Here is a 21,907-nt window from a genome sequence, read left to right on the forward strand (position 1 = left end):
TAAATGGCACTGGAAAACGTTGCATGTCGTCGCGATACATAGAGAAACTACAATGAGCATTGGAACGAATTTGATAAATGTCGACATTTAAAAGATTCTCTGGGAACAGCGCAGGTATAATAATACAAAATAATCCTATCTTTTAATATGAATGCGACATACGGTATATGTATGTATGTTTGTTCTCCTACACCTTAATATTCGTCAACGTAACTGTTATCAGTACATTATTTACTCTACACTATAAAACGCATGATTAATTACCGTTTACTTCATGCTTAGATTTCGTTTCTACGCACACGCATTTAATTACACTTTTCACTCGAGTGATCCTGTGACACTTTAACGAGCAAAATAAAAAAAGAATAAATAATAAGGGCAGGCGATGCCAGAAAGAATTAAATTAACAAACTAGTCAGTCTTCGCGTCCTGTCTGATATGTAATACAACGATTGGCAGTTAAACGAGTGCTGTTCAATTATCTCAGTACGAATCCCTTTTTGAACACAATATTATTGCACTAAGTTACAAAGACTTCACGTCTCCGATAAAACCAACAGTAACCTGTTTCACGCGTAGAAATCGTAAAAAAAAAAAAAAAAAAAGAATCGTTGGCATTTGCAAAATGCAATTTGTAAACGCATCGTGAACGTATACAATTATTTCGTATACAAAATTCTGTTCGTTACGTTCAAATTAAAGTGCTCTGACCGGTACTCACATTTCCATCGTATTTTTTAATCCATTTGATGTGACATATCAGCGGCAGGCTCCGCAGATTGTTGCATACTCGTGTCCCGAGAGATAATTTCCGTAATTCTTGAGCAACTTGTTGCAACGATTTGCCCTTCGTTTCCGGGATAAGTAGAAAAACGTAACATACAGTGACCAGACACATGAAACTATAAAACAGATACGATCCGGCCAGTGTTAATGATTCTGAAATGAAAAAAAAAACCCAAATTGTACGTATGGGTAACGGCATTTACACTTTAGTATTATCGAAAGAAACTCACTGATCATTGCGATCACCGATTCAGTGGCGATAATATGCGTTACAATTATTACGATGGAAATGAAACTGATGCATCTTCCTCGTATCGCTGCGGGGAACACTTCCGTAAGATTTAACAGCGGCACAGGACCAAGTCCTAAAGCGTAGGCTGCCTCATAGACGAGCAACGTTATTACCGCTAGAATACGTAAACCGCCGGTGAGCCCCTCGGATACAACAATATTTTGCGTCTGCAATGGTAATCACATTGGTCAAACGTATCCACGTGCGTCAATTAGGTTTCTTAACCCTGATCCGTCCCTTGTGTCAAATTTGACAGTTTTTTCCTAAGAAATTACGTTATTCTGTCACGTGTATGTAAATTTAGCTGAGACTTCGTGATGTTTACTTTAAAGAATTTGTAAATTTAACTATTTATCACTTGATTGTATTAATTTTTATCACTGATTCAATTTTACACCAAAGGAACAAAATAAGTTGGGGAAGACGGATGAGGGTTAACTCGAGGAAAATGTGTATACTTCGCAGGATGATTTCACTTGAGTCCATGTTTCTGGACTAGGAGCTGTTATGGCCAGCGGAGTCGGTAGCAACGGGAACGGTGGCGGAGATCCAGCCGGCATAGCGGTTTGGAGTTTAATTTCCTCGTTATGGTAGTTTTTACAGCGAGGAATTAATACGTCCGTGGTATCGTCGCCTCTGTCTATTGTAGCCAGTAACGACAACAACGATATCGTTGTCATGCATATAGTTGCTGACGTAATCAGCGCCGTTCGACGTCCGCATCTTTCCACTACGATCAACGAAAGCATCGTGCTGAACACCTTCACAACGCCAAGAGATATTAAAGCTGTGATTTCAGCAACATCTGTAAAACGCAATTATGTACAGAAGGGACATGTTGCTTTCCTTGGGTAAGACCCAGTGGAATTTCAACACTTACTCGAACAGATGCCCAACAACGCGAACAATCTCGGCGCGTAATACAAGACTTGCCGTTTACCAGTGCCCTGTTGCAATATCAATAAGAACACCATGATTGTCATTATTTTGAGAATCGTGTTCCAAGGATTCTGCGAGGGTGTCTTGGACACATTTGCCATACGTTTGTAGAGCAAAAATGGCGGTGATCGTTGGAGAAATATTATGGTAATAATACAGGCGGCCAAGGCGGGAACAGCCGTTATACCGATGGAAAATCGCCATTGGTAGTCTATACTTTTTACAGCTGCGGCGATGACAGACATCAGAAATCCGATAGCTGTGCCCAACTGATACAACATTACATTGTATCCGCGTATATTCGAGTCGGAGACTTCTGCCATATAAATGCAATGCGCCACAGCTGAAACGGTTCCCGAATAACCGCAAATTATTCGCGCGACCAGAAGCAGAATGTAATGATTCGCCAGTGCGGATAACGTAGCACCAAAGGTTAGAAACAGCATTGTTAATATCATGATCCAACGTCGGCCGAACGAATCGATTAAAAAGCCTGTAATGTAACATTGATATTACATCTTGTATTGTTATATGGAAATGTGTTTAACACATTCAAGACCGATCTTTCATAGCAAGACTATCCCCTGCAACTGGCAACAGTTTCTACGAGACCCATGAGTTGAGTTATTGGCTATATGGGTAACATGTCACCCGACTCACATGCTGAGCCATCGGTCTTGAACTTGTCGGATGGGTGGTTTTATAAAAAATTGTGCAAAACGTACCACCGGTTAAACCACCAAGAAGAGCCCCAATAAACCAGATACTAATAACAAAGTCTCTTTCGAAACAATGCAAGTTGAATTCATGTTTAATTAAAGGGGCTATAGGCTTTGCTACACCCATGTCACATCCGAAAGCAATACCTGCTAGAACTGCAACCATGGAAACAAAAACATTTTGATTTCTCGATGTTAACGGTGTTAAATTATCGTTTTGCTTTGGAATTGGCTTTCTCAAGCTCGTTGGAGGCAGGCACTGATAATCTTCGTTCGGAACTTTGTTTACATACATTTCGATCGTTTTATTTGCATTGTTTAATAGTATCGCTGTGTCTTCTTCGTCCGACATTATTCTTTAATGCAACAACAACAACAACAAGTATAGCAAATTTACATGAAGACAACCGGTCTCGAGTCCTGAAACAATCATATTGACTATAAAATTTACACACTTCGTGAGTTGTTGAAAAAATCGTTACGACTGTATCGTTAAGGATATGTGGTTAAGCTGTCAATCTAAATATACACATTGTTATCTTTGACATTACATACTAGGGTTCGCAACACACATGTATTTCGGTTACTATTCGAGCTCCAAACAATGTGGGAGGCAACAATAATATTGACAGAAGACTCCCGCATATTCTTTCCATTTGTACGATCGACTAGTACAGCAGAAAAATTAGTTTCAGCGTGATACTCACTACTCGTAAGAAACAACGTTACATCAATCACAATCACTGCTTGAAGTACTTTTGAGTATTTGACATTTGCTGCTTTAAACTCGACAATGCGTCAATTGACAGTTCTAGAGAGCATTCAGATCCGTAGCGCCATCTTGCATAGTTTTAGAAATAAAGGAGATCATGTGTGCGCAAAAGCGAGGAACAGTCCTAAGTTTTACCGCAAATTTCGGCTTAATTTATGTATTTTACGCTTTAGTTTGAGAGTTTGTTGAAGAAGAAGCTCCATAGGAAACCCAAGGAAACCGTCGAAAACTCGATTGGTTCGTAATTCTTTAATCAGGGACTACGGATCCATGGAGCTGGATCGCGAATTTGACAACATTCTCGTAATTCCTTTCTATTAACAATTTCTCTCGCTCAACAATTACTGTCCTGATCATAAGATCGGCGATGCAAATAGCGGCAAAAATTACTTTTGTAATAAAAAAAGCCACGTCCTTTAACAGACTGCGCCATCCGTGGTAAAATATTGAAACTGGTAAATAAGCATTACCATCTATCGGACAGGAACGTGTACGAATTGGCTATTAGCTTGCTCATTTTGCCGCCGATGGCGCCACCAGTCTTCGTAGCACATTATTTTACGTGCCATAAAATAAAATATTGTTTAATGTCAAGGACCATATCATTCAAACGTCGATCAAAGAATTCTTGCTGTTTTACAAATTTTTACGATATTCTCGCATAAAACTGTACTAAGGAAAGCATACTCTTAAGCCGTCTTCAAGGCGTTATGTGCTATCTGGGAGACAGAATGGTCGCAGTAGGTTTGAGCTAGTTCAGTTTTGACTGTTGACGTTTGGGTGAGGGGCGGCAGTTCGTAGCGATTAGAAGTCTCGATTCGAGACTCTCGAATCTTTCCACAGATGTCGCAGTCAGTGTCTTTGGCGTGGCTCCGCCCTTGGAATGCGTCGCGCGCTACACGACCAATACTACTAGAGTTAGTCGGCTATCGGACTCGAGTCGGTTGGGATAATCATCGCGAATTCTGTCCTTTTCGTGGCTACGGGTTGCCACACTCGGGCATTGCTGCGCACGGTGGTTCATCAATGAATAATTGGACAGTTTGTCGCATACTGAGAACCACTGACGTTTCGTATAATTCATGCCAAGGCGGAGACGAGCGCTCCGTAGGTGTGTGATGTGGTTCAATTTGGAGACTTCCTCGACTGTCGCTCGGGGATATTCAGAGATCGTATGCGAATTCTGTGCCGGGGATAATGGTGGTAACGTTAACGACTCGTTAATGCCACTGGTAACGCGAAAACGATCGTAACAACGGGAGTGCCGGTGAACGAAGTAGTAGTAGTAGTGTTGTTTGGTGATCAATGAACTCTGCGTTGCTGTATGTTTGGGGCGTGCTGCCACTATTACCTATTAAGCCGGCAGACGTATGTATGAAAAAATCTCTATCACGCATATTATTTCTTATCGTTTCGTAATGCCGTTCAACCGATTCTTTCACCCCGAAAGAACATTTCCAGCCCCGCCTTGTTCACTGTTCGATTCCCTTCGTTTCTTCGTCCCTTCGTACAGCTCGTATATTAGTGTTTCTTCGGAACGATCGTTCGATTCGCTTATATTCTCGTTTCCGAGTTCCGTATTAGAAAGCCCGTTGAATAGCACGGGCTAACGAGGTGGACGATTAACGGTACCACTGTGGTGCATTCGGGATTTCAAGATCGTTCATTGATCGGCAAATCAACACTTTCCACCCTTTAAAACGTAGCCAATCTCTTAACATATTCCATTAGCACTATTCGATCGACAGTGTAATCGTAGAGCTTGACGTAACATCGCGCGTCGACGACTCTTCTCTTGAAGATACGCGACGAGTGGACCGTACGGAATGATAAGTAACGCCTCGCACGTAACAGCATTATGAATGATGTAAACAAATGTGAGTGATAATGTTCATTTTCTCTATTTTTTTACTTCACTGCGATAAGAGGTTCGATTAGTCGTTTACATAATCCTTGCCATTGACTTATTTTCCATATTCATGGATACAGCTTTTTTTCTTAATTCTAATTATCCTTAGTAAAATTCTCTTGGCGACTTATAGGAAAAATTTCATGCGGACGAAATGTGTAATTCCTGTAATGTCCGCGGGATACTGCTGCGTAGTTGCGTATTAATTTGAAAACGCGAGGAGCGGAACGAATGAAACCGTTTCGAATTTAACCCTCCTTAGTTTCAAATTCACCTGTTAATTTTTTTAACGACAGTACTGTGCCTGTGAAGTGTATTCTCGAAAATGTTCGTGTGCTTGATATTCTGTTGCAGATGACAACGTAATAGAGAATTATACGTAAAATTTTTGATAGAAAAATAAAGACAACTGGTCCCTGTACGGTTGAAGGTAGATGACTGAAGATGAATGACATAGAAAGCATAAGCATGAAGGGGAGCGGAGGATCTAAGATGCCTCATAGCCATTCAACCCCAGCAGGTGTAGACGGGGGTAGTAGAACTCCTCCCACAACACCTAGGAAAGCTGGGAAAATGCTTGCTGTTCGTGTACAAATGTTGGATGATACTATTACAATGTTTCAAGTTCAGGTAACATTTGTTTGGCATACCTCTCGTGTAGATGATAAAGTACATTAAACTCTGTCAAGAATACTAGTCAATATAGAATTTGATATTTTGAGACTTTATGATATTATTCCATCTTTGTTGGTCTGCGACCCCTTCAAATGTTCTTGAACATTTGTAAACGTTTGGGCAAGTACTTTAACGCGTTGGCTTAATTCTATAATGGCAAGTAATTGACTGTACTTCTACAATAGGGTGTTTAACAAGCACAGATGAATAGAACGCTTAGGATCCAGCTTTACAATAAATGTATGAACCATAAAGGATGTTGAATTATTCTATTAATATCTGTAATAATGATTTTGTTTTATTGACAATTTGAAAAGAAAAAGTTTGCAAAATACTTTGTCAGATTTTTCTACATGGTCAGTGTCATATGGTGAATAGAAATTATGGGTCATCGACTATAAAACACCTGGACCATTACTTTTAAGATGGTTTTTATAAACATTTTGAAATAAATTCTAGCGTATTGTACAATTACTAAAATAGCAAAAAAGAATTCACTTGAAATAAAACAAGACAGCTTGAATAAAATAACACAGAATACATATGTACGTATTATTTTGTACATTACTGAATTATTTCCTTTATAATGCATCTTCTTTACACAGTAAAATCATCTACCATATAATGTACACGCATATAACACTTTTAAACGAACTATTGGAGCATATAATTGGTTATACTATATTGCACTGGGTACATGTATTGACGTATTGATTATTCATAAAGGCTTACTTAGAGTATCCGAAACATATTTTCACTTACCTTAGATATTACTTCAACAAAGTAATGTGAATATACGGAGAACACAGGATGATAATACATTACTGGACACATGGAACCGATAAAATCTGTTATTGCAGATACATTAAAATCGTTATTCTTTTTGTATTGAAATTCTAGGCCAAGGCATTGGGCAGAGTATTGTTCGATCAAGTCTGCAAACAGTTACATCTCTTGGAGGCTGATTATTTCGGACTCGAGTATCAAGAACCTAATGGGACTAAAGTAAGACTCTGAATTGCGCATGGATCCACGTTGGCGAAAGAGTCTGTTACTCAAACGACGCGTTTTAATTGCAGTACTGGCTAGATTTGGAGAAACCCGTTTGTAGACAAGTCGGGCTATCGTTGATAGATCCACTTTTGAGATTTTGTGTCAAGTTTTATACACCCGATCCAGCGCAACTGGAGGAAGAGTTTACGAGATATTTATTTTGTCTCCAAATCAAGCGAGATCTGGCTCAAGGTTTGCTCCAGTGCAACGATAATACGGCAGCTCTGATGGCCAGTTACATTGTCCAGGGTGAGTGAATCGTGTGGCAACGGATTCCCGTAAATTATTGTTTGGCAAGGGGGCATTTTGGTTTCGAAATCCATCGATCGTTTCAGCGGAATGCGGTGATTACGTAATTGAGGATTATCCGGATCATACGTACTTGTCGACTTACAAATTTGTGCCTCATCAAGATCAGGAACTAGAGCGTCGCATCATGGAGAATCATAAAAAGCACGCGTAAGATAGATTTCGATGAATTTTACTTTTTGTTTTGTTTCTTTACCACGATCGAGTTTGTTGAAACCGTGTTTTCTTTGTTTTTTTTTTTTTTTGTTAACAGAGGTCAATCTCCGGCAGAGGCTGACTTGAATCTACTGGAGACGGCGCGTCGTTGCGAGTTGTACGGAATGAAGATGCATCCGGCGAAAGTAAGTGTCGTTTATTTTTCACTTCGCTGTGAGACTCGATAAAAAGATTAAAAAAAAAAACAGCTGTGTGAACGCACCATTGTTCGTTGAAGGATCACGAGGGCGTGCCGTTGAATTTGGCGGTGGCCCATATGGGAATCGTAGTTTTTCAAAATTTCACGAAAATCAACACGTTTAGTTGGGCGAAAATCCGGAAGATCAGCTTCAAAAGAAAGCGATTTTTAATCAAACTTCATCCGGAGGGATACGTGAGTAGATACAATATTCCGGTGCACGTAAGAGGCGCCGTGTAATACGAACGAATCCGCGTGTAACCGATCGATCGTTCGAAATTCCAGGGTTACTACAAGGACACGGTGGAGTTCTTTTTCGAGGGCCGTAACGAGTGCAAAAATTTTTGGAAGAAATGCGTCGAGAATCATGGATTTTTCCGTTGCTCGGTGGTGAAACGAGTGATGCGGCAGAAGACGCGAGTCTTGAGCCGTGGTTCGTCGTTCAGGTATGTTGAGTACACATCCGAGGTGCAACGGAAAGAAATCGGCGGCGATGTCGCGTGCGAATCGAATTAACGAGTTTCGTTGATGTTCCGTTATCAGGTATAGCGGGAAAACGCAAAAGCAAATCGTCGAGTTCGTGCGGGACAATTACGTGAAAAGGCAAACGTTTCAAAGGTAAGTCGAACCAGCGATACCGGGAATATGTTGTTTGACGATTGAACCAACTCTTGGATATGTATATGTATATATTGTATATACAATATATACAATATACATGTATACATGTGTATGCGTACCAGTAATGCGTAGATAGTGCATGCGTACCGTTATTTGTACTGTTCCCTCCCTTTTAACGTTGGTTTCATACCATTCAGATGTATATTTTAATTAACGAGCGCACTGAATCTTGCGTGGGTAAGACGGGTAGGTGGCACGGTCTTGCTTTTGCCGGGACAATTAATTGGTATTTATCGTCGTTGCTCCAATTTCCGTAGAATGAAGCGTGTTTCACTCTCTGTACGTTTTGTACTTCCGTTTGTCAGTGTTGCCTGCTCGGACAGGGGTGGCGGGGAGTCAGGCTCACCATCAGGCACGATAACCCGAATGATCGATGTACCCTCTTTTCGATATAATGTGGTCACTAATTCTCGCCATTTTATAACACACCTCTAACGATACACTGTGCAAAGTACGATATACAGGGTGTCCCGAAATAGCTTCGACTCCCGGAAATGAGGGATTCCTGGGTTGATTCACACAATTTTTTCCATAGAAAAATGTTTGCTGAGGAAAAACTTGTTTCAAATCACCTCACGAGTCTTCCATTCCCGGGTCCTCCAACATTTTTGTTACACCCTGTATATATATATATATATATTTCACTGTCCCGACCGTTGCATCATTATTTGTTTCTTTGTTTTCTTATCAACGTGCGACACATCTGCGTGTACATGTCCAAATAGCGGTAGATTACTCTACGATAGAATATTTAGATCGATTCACACTTTCCTTACGATAATCTCATCCTTGCACATACACGTACGTTACTTGATGGGTGTCACGCGATCGTGTTTTCTCATTGGTAACGCGGATCTTGTCGCGGTCGCGTTAACAACGGTTCTTATACAAGGCGACCAGTAGGACAGAGTAAAGTCATTCTTGTTTCGTCGACGAAAGCAACGATTTATTTAACGAATTAGGAAACAACGTGCAAGCGTAAGGATCTATCAGTAAACGTTTCTACGAAAGATGCATGGCATCCTTATCGTTTTGAGGGCGTGATCGGTTATCGAAGGAACCGTCTCGAATTACAAAATTTACAATTCTTCTCGGGTAACTTTGTTTTATTTTTTTTTTATTTTTTATTTATTTTGTATCGCGACACTGATGACTGTATATTCAGTGCCGGCGCCAGGTTATTTTGCGCCCTAGGCCAAGCTAATTATCTCGCCCCCTATTTTACAAATTAATTACGTTTTCTTTTAAAATTGAAATTGTAAAAAATTTTTATTCAGTACGTTAAACAAAATACTATTATTATTATTATACAGGGTGAACCACGAATCGTGATCAGTAGAGAATACTCTGTTATTAACAGTCCGATCGAAAATGTTTTTATCAGGTATAGCATGGTTTCAAGAGAGCTATAACGTGATTATAGCAAATTTTTGTCAACTCTTTTTTTTTTTCATGATTTTTCAAGGTCGCCTTCAATTCTCTTTCGAAGATTCAATTAAAGAAAAAAGTAACACATGTTATGATACTTACCGAATTGGTCTTCAAATCCTTTAACAGATAGGCGTAAAAAAATGATAGGTGTATTTGCAAAAAAATTAAAGGTGACCTTGAAAAATCATGAAAAAAGAAGGGTTGACAAAAAATTTGGTACAATCACGTTGAAGCTCTCTTGAAACCATGCTATACCTGATAAAAACATTTTCGATCGGACTGCTAATAACAGAGTAATCTCTACTGATCACGATTCGTGGTTCACCCAGTATATACCTCACCCGGATGAATTGAATTGAATTAAATTAAATTAAATTATCATTATATCTGCTATCGTTCAATGAAACCGGCTGGATTTTTGCGCCTTCTCATGGTTTACGTCCTAGGCGACCGCCTAGGACGCTTTAATGGTAGCGCCGGCCCTGGGTATATTAATTAAAATATACTATACGAAGCGAACCCTTGAAAAACGATAACGGTGTTGCCGATCGATCGAAGCGCGCGTTCAAAGAGCTACCGCGTGTTACGACGTGATGCGAGACGGTGGTATAGATTGGGAAGAGAGGATGAGAAAAAAAAAAAAGAAGTATAAGTTAGTTCTGAAACAGGCTTGGCAATATGGTAGCCTAAGTCTGATGCTGAACTTGACTCTCTCTTGCTCGCAGGTCCAATTCGTTCCGGCAGACTAGCGGTGGTAGGGCATTGCAGGGCTTGGAGGGGGGAGGCTATCGTGGGGCCACTCCAAGCAGCTCCCTTATGGGCAGCTCCAGCATCTCTGCCCACCCCCTCCTGCCCCTCGGCGATCCTGGTATGTACACCATGACCGACACCAACCTCCACGAGAAGAAAAAAGAAAGAAACAAAAAGAGAAACGCTTTGTTTTTCATACACTCGCTATCTCTTGTTCGCCTATCTTTATCTTCTCAGTTTCTCATACTTGGTTACATCTATATACATATATATATATATATATCTCTCTCGCTCTCTCTGTTTCCGTTCTATCGTTCTTCCGTTTACTCTGTCGTTCCTCTCTGTCTTTCTCTCTCTCTCTCTCTCTCTTTTCGTTCACGTTCTTTAGCGTTAAATTTTCTTTTCGAAGTATCGTGCATAAAGAGTAATATCGTAAGCGTAGAGAGTAGCTTAGCGTGTTACGAACTTAGAACCGCTTCGCAAACGACCAAACATCCGGAAATCGGGCTCAATAGAGAGCACGTTGTTCCGTTCATACGTCGGAACCGAAGATCTCTCCGAGTCGTTGCAACCGCGGTGGTCGTTCTCGGTATTCATCGACTCGTCAAGATCCTTCGGGAAACGACAGAGAAAGAAAAAAAAGAAGAAACCTGGAATGACGCGCGCTAGATCGAATAGGGGTGGGGGAATAAGGTCGGCGAGAAGCGTAGCAGGGGCTCGCGAGATAACGGGGACGGATACATGCGACGGAAAATTCAATATAAACCTATGTATATATATACATATATATATATATTTCAGCCCTGGAAACCCCAGCTCTGTCTCTGTCATGCGGCTCGATGACACTGGATTCTCCGACGACTGTGACGAGTGTCTCGATGGGAGGGACGATTCACCGTCGCGAAGACACAGCTACGTCGTTTCGGACACTTACGTCCATCGACGTTCATTCCCCGGCCACACCCAGCCAGGTCCAAGCACCGCGACAGATGCTTGTTACCAGCCATCAACGGATTTCATCAGCAGGTCGTATCAGCCCCTCTAACAGCAGTCCCCCTGAATTCCCACCGCCGCGACCCATGCCCAGACATCCCTGGCAGCGATCGGCCAGTTGCCGTGAATTGTACGCCTCGAGTTTCGAGGATTCCGGGAAAGCGCGATCGAAGGACGAGAAACCGATCAACGCCGCTGGGGAGACGGTCCTCTTGGAACCGTTCCGGTTGCCCTCGCAAGGGGAGCTGGATAATCCGGTGACGCGGTACGACGAGAGCAATCGTTCGTACAGCGCCGCCAGCTCGAAATTGCCCTCGTTGGACCACGACTCGGTACCCGAGCGCGTCTACAGCAGCTCCTATCCGGGTACCTCGTCGCTGTCCACCGAATCCGGCCACGAGGAGTCCGGCCCGGCTGGCGATCTGTCGCACGACGATCTATCGCACGACTCCTACGAGCTTTTGGAACGCGAGCACGAATTTGAGTATCCGGAATCGTATTCCAGTCCGCGGGACGACGAGGATGAGAACGAGGAGGAGGAGGATGAGGAGGAGGAGGAGGAGGAGGACGAGGTGGCGGGTGACGGTGACGAGGACAGAGACGGGGACGGGGAGGACGAGCCGATTTCGGACCGTAGCGACGAAGGAATCGAGCGGGAGATGTTCCAAATGGACGCCGAGACCGATTCCTTCGTCAAGCACCGGACGATCAAGTCCGCGGAGAAACAGCAATTCAAATCCGTGCTCGCGGACCTTAAGAACGCGACTCGAACAAAGTCCATCGATCGGTACACGACGGTAACCGCGGAACTCGACGCCACTGACTATGTGACCGTCGAGTCTAGGATACAGCGATCCAGCACGCAGATCGAGCGAAAGTTCGAAACACGACACGCCAATTCGGTGGTGGAACCACCCCCACCGCCACCTCCGCCGCAGCAACCGGTGCTGCAAGGATCGCCGTTGCCGCAACAAATATCGAATCTGTTGCACCTTCCGCATCAGGATTCCGAGCGTAAAGATCCGGTCGTGTTGCAGATACAGAAGCAAAAGATGTGCGTGCTGAACGAGCTGAAAAATCTGAAGCCCAAGTATAAGATCACGCACGTGGACTCGGAGGTGTTGCGGGACGAGGGTATAATGCGTCCGAAGTCGCGGATAGACGACGACTCGAGCCCGGTCGAGTCGTCCAACCGAACGATCGCTGATCGACGGGTCAGAACGGTACGAGCGCGTAGCATAGCGAGCCTCGAGGATCACGTTCCACGGACTTATGTGGAGACAGGCAGCTTAGGCAGGGGTCTTAGGAATCGGGAAAAGAAGGGCCGCGACAGCGACGCGAAGCTCGAGCGATCGTTGTCGAAGCTGCAGGAGAAGGAGCGTCGCAGGAGCATGGATCGAGGGGATTCGCGGGAGTACGTTAAAAAGACGGATAAATTCGGCGGTATGCCCGGCGAGACCAGGGAACGTCGACGGTCGATCGAACGATTCGATTATAGGGAACATCGTCGAGCGGACGGTCACGGTCGGCGTAGTATCGATCGGATCGATCTTAGGGAGCTGAGGAGGAGCATCGAGCGATTGGACGTCCGTGAGAGGAGCTACGAACGATTGGATTCGAAGGAGAGGAGTCCGCACGAGCTACGGAGAAAGAGCTTCGAGCGTCTAGACTCGCAGGGACTGCGCACCAGCAACGAGTACTTGAACAGAAGCCCGAAGGAGAGGCACCGTTGCTCGGAGTCGCGCGAGCATCGCGAGAGAAGCATCGAACGGTTGGACTCGCGCGAGAAAAGGAGAAGTCCTGGTAGCAGAAGCAATACCGTTGATTACAATCAGCGACACACATTGGAGAGATTCGATTCAGGTAACAGAAGCCCGTTCGAGCGATCGACCGCGAAGGAGCAGCGCGGCAGGAGCGTCGAGAGGCTCGACGCCGCTGAGAGACCGACCTTTGACTTCGATCCCGTCACGATCGAGCGGCTAGAGTCGCTGGAGCGTTGCAACTCGAGGGACCGTGCTCAGGATCGCAGGTCCGAGATGAGAAGCGGCGAGCGCAAGAGCATAGAGCGACTGGACTCGCGGGAGCGAAGGCATCTGGAACGAACGGAGTCGCGGGAACGTGGAAAGCACGCGGAGAACACGCGGGCTGGAAGGAGTCTGGAGTGTCTGGAGCACGAAATTTATGAGTGGAGGCGAAGCAGCGTCGAGAAGATCGAGGCGAAGGACGCGAAAAGGAGCAAGGTGGCGGCTGCGCGGTCCGAGAAGGGAAAACTAGAGGAGAAACCGCGAGAGAGGGACGATTGGAGGAGCCTGGAGAAGGCGCGAAAGGACGAGGAGAAACGGGAACGGGAACGACAGTCGAGGCTGTCGCTGGAGTCGAGAACGGAAACGGTGATAGGCGTGCCGTTGGAGATGGAGAACCTGAAGAGCAACAAGACCGTGTTCACCGAGTACGAGCCGAAGATCGTCGGTGGCGTGGTGCTGGGTTTCGACGACACGATCCCCGGTCACACGCCCGTAGAACGCACCAAAAGCGATCCGAATCCCGCCAGACAGAGGCTCGGATCGAACAGCAAACGGCACATCCTGATGCATCAGAAGTCCATCGATCTGACGCCCGCCGATTCCGGGGACGAGGATCCTTTCTCGGACAGCGCGGCCATCCAGAAGGCGAACATCGAGATACCGTACACTCTGCACAAACGTCACGTGATGAACGGAACCGCTTCCGACGAGAAGTCCGAGTCCGACAGCGGCAAAACCACGAAGAAACCGCCGCCGGCAGTGGTCGTCGCCAGAGAGCTGCCCAAGCTGCCGTTGAAGCTGATCGCAGACGTGACGTCGTTCGATCTGTCCAAGCTGACCTCGATCGAGAAACCCGGCAGCAAATTGTCCCCCGAAAAGCCCGGCAACAAACTGTCCCCAGAGAAGCCGAAGAGCACCACGATCTCGCCCACCAGACCGAAATCGATACTGATCAGTCCATCCGAGAAACAGAAAAGCATCCCCAGTCCCACGTCGAAATTGTCGCCAACTGACACTGCAATGGCGAAAACGATCCTTTGCAGTCTTTCGCCAACAAGCAGAAGTCCGTCGAAGCCAAGCTCGAAGGCTCCCTCGCCCGACAAGAAATCCTCTCGATCCGCCTCCTTCGATCGGAGTTGCGTCGTCGAATCTAGTCCCGGCGATCGGCGACCCACACCGTCGCCGAAATTGTCCCCGATCGAGCCGAACGTCACAATTGTCACGGCGATCGAGAGACGCTCGCCGAAGGTGTCGCCAACCGATCCGAACGTGACCATCGTCTCGGTGATACAGAAGAGAAAGTCGCCGGACAGCAACAAAGTATTGGGCATTGCGCAGAGGTCGTTGGACTCGAGGACGAAGCCTCGAAATTTCGCGGACGTTGTCGGAATGGAGATGAAGATGAAGCTCGAACGGAAGGCCAAGTCTGAGGTCGAGAAGGACAGTCTGAAGATGCCGGATGATAGTTTAGAGAAGCAGGACAGCATCGAGAAAATTCCGTTGCCCGAGATTCCGGCGCCGATTCTGCCGAACGCGGAGATGGAAAGGATCGAAGACACGGGGAACGAACAACCGACGATGGAGCCTGTTGTCGCGACCACCACGACGACCAGTCTGCCCTCTGGAAAGCCGAAAGTTCCCGAGAAACCGAAGAACCTCGAGAAACTGAGCATCCCAGAGAAGACTAAACGGATCCTCGAGAAAATCGAGTCGAAGTTCTCGGAGGCGAACAAGTGTTCCTCGACGAGGATCGCCAAGCCGAAGATCATCGACACAGGGTTCGACGATTTCGTCGATCCTGTCGCCGATCTGCCATTGGACGAGGTGCCTGTAAAGCCTGCGTTAGAATTGGACAGTCTGAAGGTTCCTGAATTCGTTCCGTTCGCGTCGAGGCCGCACGGCGAGCCGTTGCGATCGAAGTCGTTGTCGCTGGCCGAGGAGAAAGCACCGATCGACACTCTCCTGTCGCCGGAGGTCGAGAACAAACATTTTGTGCCGGACGTGTCGCCGAAACGAGCGAAGAAGGTCCGTTCGGAGACGAAGAAGGACTTCAAGAAACAGTCAAAGTCGCTCGAGGGCGACAAGCCACCGTTGAAGAAGGCTGCTTCGAAGGAGTCCCGGATGCCGGCCACCAGCACCAAGATCGACAAGTCGAAGCTGAAGTTGGGCGAGATGCCGCAGGAGATCATCATAATCGACTCGACGGATGTGGTCCCGGAGGTGAGCATAGTTCAGAAGGGACGATCGAAATCCGTGGGCAGACTGCCCGAGAAGACGTATTCCGCGTCCAGGGAGGAGAAGGACGAAGCAACGGTGGCGACCAAGGGTACACGTGCGAAGTCTGCGTCCGTGGACGAGGATCTGATCAAGGTAGTAGCGGGAACGAGGCACGAGAAGGTCAGGCCGAAGTCTCTGGGCATTTCGAAGAGTCTGGGCAGCACGGAGAAGAAGGACTCGACCGAGAAGATATCGCCGAAGAGAACCATGGCCGCGAGAACCGGTTCGAAATCGGAGACCAAGTCGGCAGACCAGTCGCGAACGCCCGTTGGGTCGTCGAAGGACAGCGTCAGGCAGGAGTCAAAAGTGTCTCGAACTAAATCTGAAGCGAAAGTAGACGTCGGTGAGGGCGAACGACAGCCCAGACGGGAACAACAGGAAGCGAAACAGGAGACGAAACCATCCTCGGAGCAACAGCAGTCGATCGATCCTCCAAGATCCTCGGAACAGCCCGGTAGCAAGGATGCAAAGGATACGAAAAAGAGCGCAGTTCCGCAAGATCTGACGCAGTCCCCAACGGTGGTTTTACGGAAATCGGGCCAGACACCTGTTCTTTTTGCTCGGGCACGCCTCGGTCTCTCGGAAGGCAGCGGAATCGGCGCGTTGCAGAGGCAAGGCGCCACCCAATCGCCGACCTCGCAGAGGCGAGCTAAGTCGCTGGACGCTCCGGTGATCGCTGTGCACAGATTACCGCCGGCGAATGCATTCTCCAGCAAAGACGACACCGTGGACGTGTCGGAGAGTCGGGAGGAGGACCAGGAGTACCGATCGGCGGACATTCGTGAGATGATCGGCCTGGAAGCAGAGACACCGAGCGCGAATTTCGCCTCCAAGCCGCAGTCGTCGGTTCCATTCGAGGCGTCGCCGAATCACAGATCGGACAGCACCGATCACACCACCGTGCCGGAGATCTTCACGGACTCGTTGTCCGTCACCGAGACCTCGGCGCAGTATCTGGAATCGCCGTTGACGGAGTGCAACGAGATCATCGCGACGACGGTTGACTTGATCCCGTACGAGAGGGACACAGCGGGGACGGAGTACGTGGATTCGAACGGGAAAGAACCGAGTATCACGTTGGAGAACGCGAAAGTGGACGACGGAACGAAATTCATCGATCAGAGTTCGGTCGAGTCGGGCGCCGAGCAAGAGGTAGCTTTCGAGAGAACGGTCAGAGCGGAGAAGATCGATATGCTGAGCGTTTCGAGGACTCTCGAGGGATCTGTGCCGCAAACTACCACCACCACCACCACCACCACCACTACCATCACCCTCGAATCTACGACAACAGAAAATGAACAAGAATATGTCGATGAGACGGAGGATCGTGGGCATTCCGTCGAGCTGGAAGAAAAACCATCGATGGAGAGAGGGGAGGATCTTCCAGACGTGACCGTGATCGTAAGCGCCGCTCGAGACGACGAGGGAACGTACGGAAGGCCCATCGATTTCGATGAGAATCAAGACATGGTCAGATCGCCGATTCAGATATCAATCGAGGAATGCTCGGACGACGATGTCGGCGACGAGGACGACGATGACGATGTCGTTTCCGGTAGCGACGATCAGTACGACGAGGAGGATTATCCAGAGATTCGAGAGCTGGACGGCGACGACAATCGTCCGTTCGATTCCGGTGACACCAGCGAGGATACCTTAGACGCTCTGGACACGCAGATCCGTACCAGAGGTGGCGAAAGCGATCAGAGCTCGCCGGATTACGGCGTCGACCGGATGGACGAGAAAACGTTGGTCGAGGTCGAGCTGACGCCCGAGTATCTCGAGGCCAGACGCGTGGATGAGGCGGACGAAGAGGTAGAGGAGGAGGAGGAACTGCCGGAGGACGAGCCAGCTGGCGAGACCGCGAGACAGAGGATCGAATCGCCGGTGAACAGTGGTAATCGTTTGTCGATCGACAAGAAGCTCAGATTGAGCAGCGAACGTTCCAGAAGCGAAGAGACGAACACTTGGACGCCGGATCGGGAGGATCCCGAGTCGAGTTCCTGCTCGATCGCTCGGCCCCTCGGAATAGGACAGATTCAGCCGATCGTGGATCGACGAGAGTTGGCCGTGATTAGAGACGCACGACGATCCGTGGCCAGCGGCCGTGGAGCCGGTTCCCTCGAGGAGGAGAACAACGGTGGTTCTCACCCGAGTGGCCCGCGGGCCGAGATGAGTTCCACCTGGAAGTCTTTTCCTCTGGAGAGTTCCGGAAGCTCGAGCATAGAGGACGGCTGTTGGCAGCCGTTGGACGAGAGCAACGCCGTGCAGTCGCAATCCGAGGACAGCAACGGCCAGAACGAGGACAGCTTTCAGGAGGATCTCGCCGATTTTCCCGGAACTTTCGTCTACCCGATCGGCCCGGACATCCTGGCCAGCTGCGGTACGTTCGCGTTGACGCGCACGCTCTCGCGGATATCCGAGAGGTCGACGACCTCCGAGCAGGACAAGAGCGACTTGGAGGACTCGTTCAAGCCGAGCTCGAGATCCCCGAGCTTGGACGACGAGTCGTTGATGTCGAGCGATCATCAGCCGTCGTTGTCCTCCGATCCACCGTCCGGGACCGCTCTATCCCGATAGACGTGCTGAACGCCGCTGGCGGACTGGAGGAGGATCCCGCGAGATCACCGAAAACCACCGGTAGATCGAAGCTAAGGGCTCAGACCTCCGAGGATTGGCCGTCGCCGCCGAGTTCCCCCGTCTTCGATCCGCCCCCGCGTCATTTGGTCAGCCACGTGGAGACATATTACACGGAGATCAAGCCCGAGGAGGCGGTCAAGGTGACGGTGACCGACAGCACCGAGACGCCCGGTCGCGTGGATCGTGACAGCGATTCTAGCGACGACGAGAACCGAACCCTCCACGACGATCTTCACTCCGCATTGCTGGAGGACGGGCAGAGCTCGATGTCCGCGACCACCGTCGATGGTACCGTGGAAGAGGTGGCGGTTAAACCGAAATCGAATTCCTATATAACCGGCTCCTCGCACAGCGAGGACACGTCGATGGGCCTGTCAATGTCCGAGTGGTCCAGCTCGAACAACACCGTGCGCCAGTTCTGTCAGTATTCCGGCACCAAGTCCGACGATAATTCCCTCGCCGAGCTCGGAGCTTCGATATCGTCGGACTGGTCGGGCAGCACCACCGTAGTACCTCAACAATACTATTCCCCGATGACAGTGGAGAAAAGCCAGAGCGACACCACCACCTCTGACAAGAGCGTGACCAGCATGAGACCGAACTCCAAGTGCAAAACAGTCGACAGTCCTCCGTCGCTCACGTCCACGCCCCCTTTCCCTCCGCCGCCGCCCTCTCCGCCCCTGACTCCGCCTCCGCCGTCTTCACCGCCGCCCCTAGCGAGCCTGGACGAGCGACGGTATTCGCCGTACGACGAGGAGGCGGTCCCAAGTAGCACGGAGGACGGACGACGGTCCAGGGACGAGCAACTGGACGAGGCAAGGAGGTTTATCGAGAGCCAGTTCGACGAGCAACGTCGACTGGCTGCGGCGTCCTCGCGACGATACGACGACGATCAACAACAACAACTCTCGAGGACCTCGTACGCCGACATCTCGCCGCCGCGGATAACTCTGCGAAACGAGTTCGACGAGGCGGTCGACGAGGACGACGGGGACGAGGAGGAGTTCCGCGTGATGTCGGACGACGGGGATCCGCCTCTGCCGATCCTCGAGGAGGAGGAGGAGGACGATCGGTTGTACGACAACGTGCCCGCGATGAAGTACTCGAGCGCCGATCAGATCCGACTGGAGGTGGGTCGGCGTGGCGACAGCTCGGAGGACATGCACGAGAAATACGCGAACCTGACGACCTTGGGAACGCGTAGCCAACGACGGGACGACGAATGGTCGTTCGAGGACGATAGGCGGGAAGAGAAAGAGAAGGTATACGTCGAGAAAGAGAAAACTACGGTGACCGGTTCCGGGTCCAGGTTCGAGCGTGGTTTCTCCGAGCCGGTCGATGTCTCCAGGTACCATCACGAGACCAGATCCACCGAGCGACCGGTGATCGTACCGGTCAGAGCGAAATCGACGCCATATTACTCCACCACGAGCCTAAGCGGCGAGTCCACCACCTCCAGTCCGCCGATGCAAATACGTACGCAGATACGCACCAAAACGATGCCGTTCCCCTCGAGCAGAAGCCCTCAGAGCGAAGGAGACACGTCCTCCAGTATGGACAGTCCTGTGCACACGCCGGTCCGCGGGCAGATCGGTGTTCGTCGACGAAGACGGGAGAATCTGAAGCGACGTCACCGAGTGGTGGTCGATCTCGAGGTGAAGGACGGCCAGATCGTGTCGAGCACCGATTCCAGCTTCGACGTGGCAAGCCACGACGTCGACGACGACGATGACGAGGACGATGAGTACTCGGAGGCGAAGGACGAGCGACGAGCGTCCAGACGACAACAACAACAGCAGCGTTGACTGCTAGAGGAAGCGCTCGAAACGAACAGCTGCGTCGATAGATCCATCCTCTGGTCGATGTAACCGGTAAGGAGACTGGATCGATTAGGCGTAGTGGTTTTTCGTTTTTCCACCGATTCAGAATCGTGTTTCGATCGATTTCCCAGAGAAGTTTTACTCTGGGTCTGTCGGGCGGATGCTCGAGAGACGAATCGATCGAAACATTCGTTCACCGGTAGCGCACGATCGTTTACCGGATTTCGGTGCAACCATACACGTTTGTTGCCTAGGGAACGATTACCTCCAATCCACGGAATTGAGACGTGCTGGGATAATACTCTGTTCCCTCGTATCGACGGACTATTGCTGCTTGTTCTCCATCGTCGAGCGTGATCGTGACGAGGATCGTTTCGGTTCGATCGACGAGGGAACGAATAAGTTAGGGCGGGAAATGATATTGCAAAACGATCTAGTCTATGGTATCCCGTTAAGAGTTACTTAGATTATTACTACGGTTCGTTACACTGGTTATTAGAGAATTCGATTGTACTTTCGACGGTTCGTCGCGCGTAGAAAGGGTACACCTCGACGTGTGTACCCAACCGTTATTCGTATCATTTGTACACGTATAAACGAGCCGATACCCGACTCGGAACGATGCTACTGCACACACCTATCAAACGATATACAATTAATTAGTCTGTAAAGGTAACGAAGCAACGGTCAAAGACCGACGATACACGTATGAAATACGCGTTTCGAGATTAATAATAATCGCGGCGGTCGCCCCTGCGACCAATATACGTACACGGCGATAGAGAACGTTGCGCGCGATCGTTCAGGCAAATTTGGGGCGAGGGGGGGGGGAAGGGAAGAGGAATAATAAGATGAGTGCCGCCGATGCTGTTCGAGTTTACGAAGAACGACAATCACATTCGTTGGAAGTGGGAGAGCATCGTCGAGAGGCCGAGAAAAATAACAAATAACAAATAAATTGGCTCGTTTTCGGTTCGAGAATCGTATCCTCGACGGCCGGGCTCGTATGTGTAATTCGGTCGTAGTTCTCGTTTTAGGACGGAAGACAAGTTGCTCAACGTAGATACATTTCCTCTATGAAGAAAAAAAAAAGAATACTCACACATACACACACACGGTTCCCGCGTACTTTAGTCGACGTGTATGATTGTATACAAAATAGTTTCGATTCCCGGGAACGAGGGATTCCTGAGATGATTTGAAACAACATTTTCCTTAGCGAAAATTTGATCCGAGGCTTTGTTAACAAGATATTAATGAAAAACCACCGATGAGTCTGCTGGCCGAGCTTCGGGTTCGGTACGTGCTGCGATTGGTAGTCCAAGCGCTACCGCGGAAGCTCGGCCGGCAACTTGCGCTCTGATTGGTCGGGGTTTTTCGTTAATATCTCGTTAACAAAGCCTCGGATAAGATTTTCGTTAAGGAAAAAGTTGTTGCAAATCA

At 48.3% G+C, this 21,907-nt stretch overlaps 2 protein-coding genes across 2 annotated transcripts; one reads left to right on the forward strand and one right to left on the reverse strand.

Annotated features, from left to right (window-relative positions):
* Positions 1-691: 691 nt before the first annotated feature.
* LOC107192927 (solute carrier family 2, facilitated glucose transporter member 10-like) lies at positions 692-3,532 on the reverse strand. Its single transcript, XM_015582283.1, has 6 exons — positions 3,444-3,532; positions 2,743-3,156; positions 1,959-2,510; positions 1,537-1,883; positions 1,017-1,245; positions 692-939 (listed from the first exon to the last, which is right to left on the reverse strand). Exons 2-6 carry the CDS (start codon positions 3,086-3,088, stop codon positions 692-694), a joined length of 1,722 nt encoding a protein of 573 aa, XP_015437769.1. The 5' UTR covers positions 3,089-3,156; positions 3,444-3,532.
* A 1,057-nt stretch (positions 3,533-4,589) lies between these two features.
* Positions 4,590-20,449, forward strand: LOC107192874 (titin homolog). Its single transcript, XM_015582223.1, has 13 exons — positions 4,590-4,876; positions 5,772-6,047; positions 6,993-7,097; positions 7,172-7,394; positions 7,481-7,604; positions 7,708-7,795; positions 7,888-8,043; positions 8,134-8,294; positions 8,392-8,466; positions 10,686-10,828; positions 11,512-12,211; positions 12,302-18,569; positions 18,614-20,449. Exons 2-13 carry the CDS (start codon positions 5,862-5,864, stop codon positions 20,447-20,449), a joined length of 10,065 nt encoding a protein of 3,354 aa, XP_015437709.1. The 5' UTR covers positions 4,590-4,876; positions 5,772-5,861.
* Positions 20,450-21,907: the final 1,458 nt, after the last annotated feature.

The sequence above is a fragment of the Dufourea novaeangliae genome, unplaced genomic scaffold, assembly GCF_001272555.1.
Source record: "Dufourea novaeangliae isolate 0120121106 unplaced genomic scaffold, ASM127255v1 scaffold439, whole genome shotgun sequence".
Classification (NCBI taxonomy): Eukaryota; Metazoa; Arthropoda; class Insecta; order Hymenoptera; family Halictidae; genus Dufourea; species Dufourea novaeangliae.

Excerpts from the sequence above, each read along its gene's own strand:
- LOC107192927 (XM_015582283.1), bottom strand. The coding sequence starts at position 3,088 with ATGTCGGACGAAGAAGACACAGCGATACTATTAAACAATGCAAATAAA. Across the intron at positions 1,884-1,958 it reads GTTGTTGGGCATCTGTTCGA|ATGTTGCTGAAATCACAGCT; the intron begins GTAAGTGTTGAA and ends TGCGTTTTACAG. Across the intron at positions 1,246-1,536 it reads AAGTGAAATCATCCTGCGAA|ACGCAAAATATTGTTGTATC; the intron begins GTATACACATTT and ends TTACCATTGCAG.
- LOC107192874 (XM_015582223.1), top strand. The coding sequence starts at position 5,862 with ATGAATGACATAGAAAGCATAAGCATGAAGGGGAGCGGAGGATCTAAG. Across the intron at positions 8,044-8,133 it reads AACTTCATCCGGAGGGATAC|GGTTACTACAAGGACACGGT; the intron begins GTGAGTAGATAC and ends TCGAAATTCCAG. Across the intron at positions 12,212-12,301 it reads CCGGAATCGTATTCCAGTCC|AGACGGGGACGGGGAGGACG; the intron begins GCGGGACGACGA and ends TGACGAGGACAG.